The 989-nt window shown below is 65.5% G+C and overlaps 1 protein-coding gene across 1 annotated transcript in view; it reads left to right on the top strand.

Moving 5' to 3' along the window:
- Window positions 1-784: 784 nt before the first annotated feature.
- The window catches only part of LOC120495824 (glypican-6), a gene marked incomplete at both ends in the record, with an annotated part of 659,110 nt that continues 658,905 nt past the window's right edge, over window positions 785-989 (top strand). Inside the window, one exon of the mRNA XM_039695705.1 lies at window positions 785-920. Coding sequence (XP_039551639.1) covers window positions 785-920 — 136 coding nt within the window. The remainder of the gene's footprint in view (window positions 921-989) is intronic.

Here is a 989-nt window from a genome sequence, read left to right as displayed (position 1 = left end):
AATGTGTAGCACGTTTCTGTGTGTGTGTGTGTGTGTGTGTGTGTGTGTGTGTGTGTGTGTGTGTGTGTGTGCATGTGCCGCTCTCCCTCGCTGTGTCTTGTCTCCAGGATTTCTCCCTGCCTGGCTCCGGAGGCTGCTCCAGCGCTGCGCGGAGCAGAGGTTTCCCCGGCTCCCGTAAATACAGGCACACGCATCCAGTGCACCACACGCACGCACACCACACACACACAGAGGCACACAGGCACGCTCCGAGCCGCTGTCCAGTCCATCCCCACGCCGGCTGCTTTCCCACCGTCTCCATCCAGCCGGGCAGAGGCGGCAGGCACAGCTCCGCGGCGGATCGCGCTGACGCTGCCCCGGGACTCCGCTCGCAGCAACGCGCCCGCGGTTTCAATCTTCACAAGCTTCAGAGAGATTTTACCTTCTTTTTTTCCTTTGCCTTTTTTCTTTTTTTCTTTTGGTTGTGGGGTATCTGCTTGTGGTTTTGGTTTGGGGTTTCCCCCCGCCTTTTTTCTTTTCTTTTTTTTTTTTTTTTTTTTTTTTTCTTTTGGCGTGGGGCGAGCGCTCTACGCTTGGAGAAGGAGCCGGAGGGACAAGGCTACCGCTCTCCTGCCCCCGCCGTGCGCGCATGTGTGTGTGTGCGCGCCCATCTCCCCCCCGCCTCGCAAAAGTTTGCCTGGGCGGCCGGGGGGCTCCCGGGCCGCCGCCCCCGCAGCCGGGGGGCGCGGCGGAGGCGCGGCGGAGGCCGCTGCTGCCGGTGCCGCCGCCGCCGCCGCTCCTGCTGCTGCTGCTGCTGCTGGTGCTGCCGGTGCTGCCGGCCGCGGGGACCGAGGGCAAGGCGCGGAGCTGCGGCGAGGTGCGGCAGGCGTACAGCGCCAAGGGCTTCAGCCTGGCCAGCGTGCCCTACCAGGAGATCGCAGGTGAGGACGGGGCCGGGCGCGGCGGGGAGCGGGCAGCGGCCGCGGAGCGGGGCCGGCGCTGCTGCCGCC

The sequence above is a fragment of the Passer montanus genome, unplaced genomic scaffold (assembly GCF_014805655.1).
Source record: "Passer montanus isolate IOZ18808 unplaced genomic scaffold, ASM1480565v1 scaffold92, whole genome shotgun sequence".
NCBI classification, from domain to species: domain Eukaryota; kingdom Metazoa; phylum Chordata; class Aves; order Passeriformes; family Passeridae; genus Passer; species Passer montanus.
The sequence above is the reverse complement of the archived record's forward strand: the minus strand, read 5'-3'. Positions and strand labels throughout refer to the sequence as shown.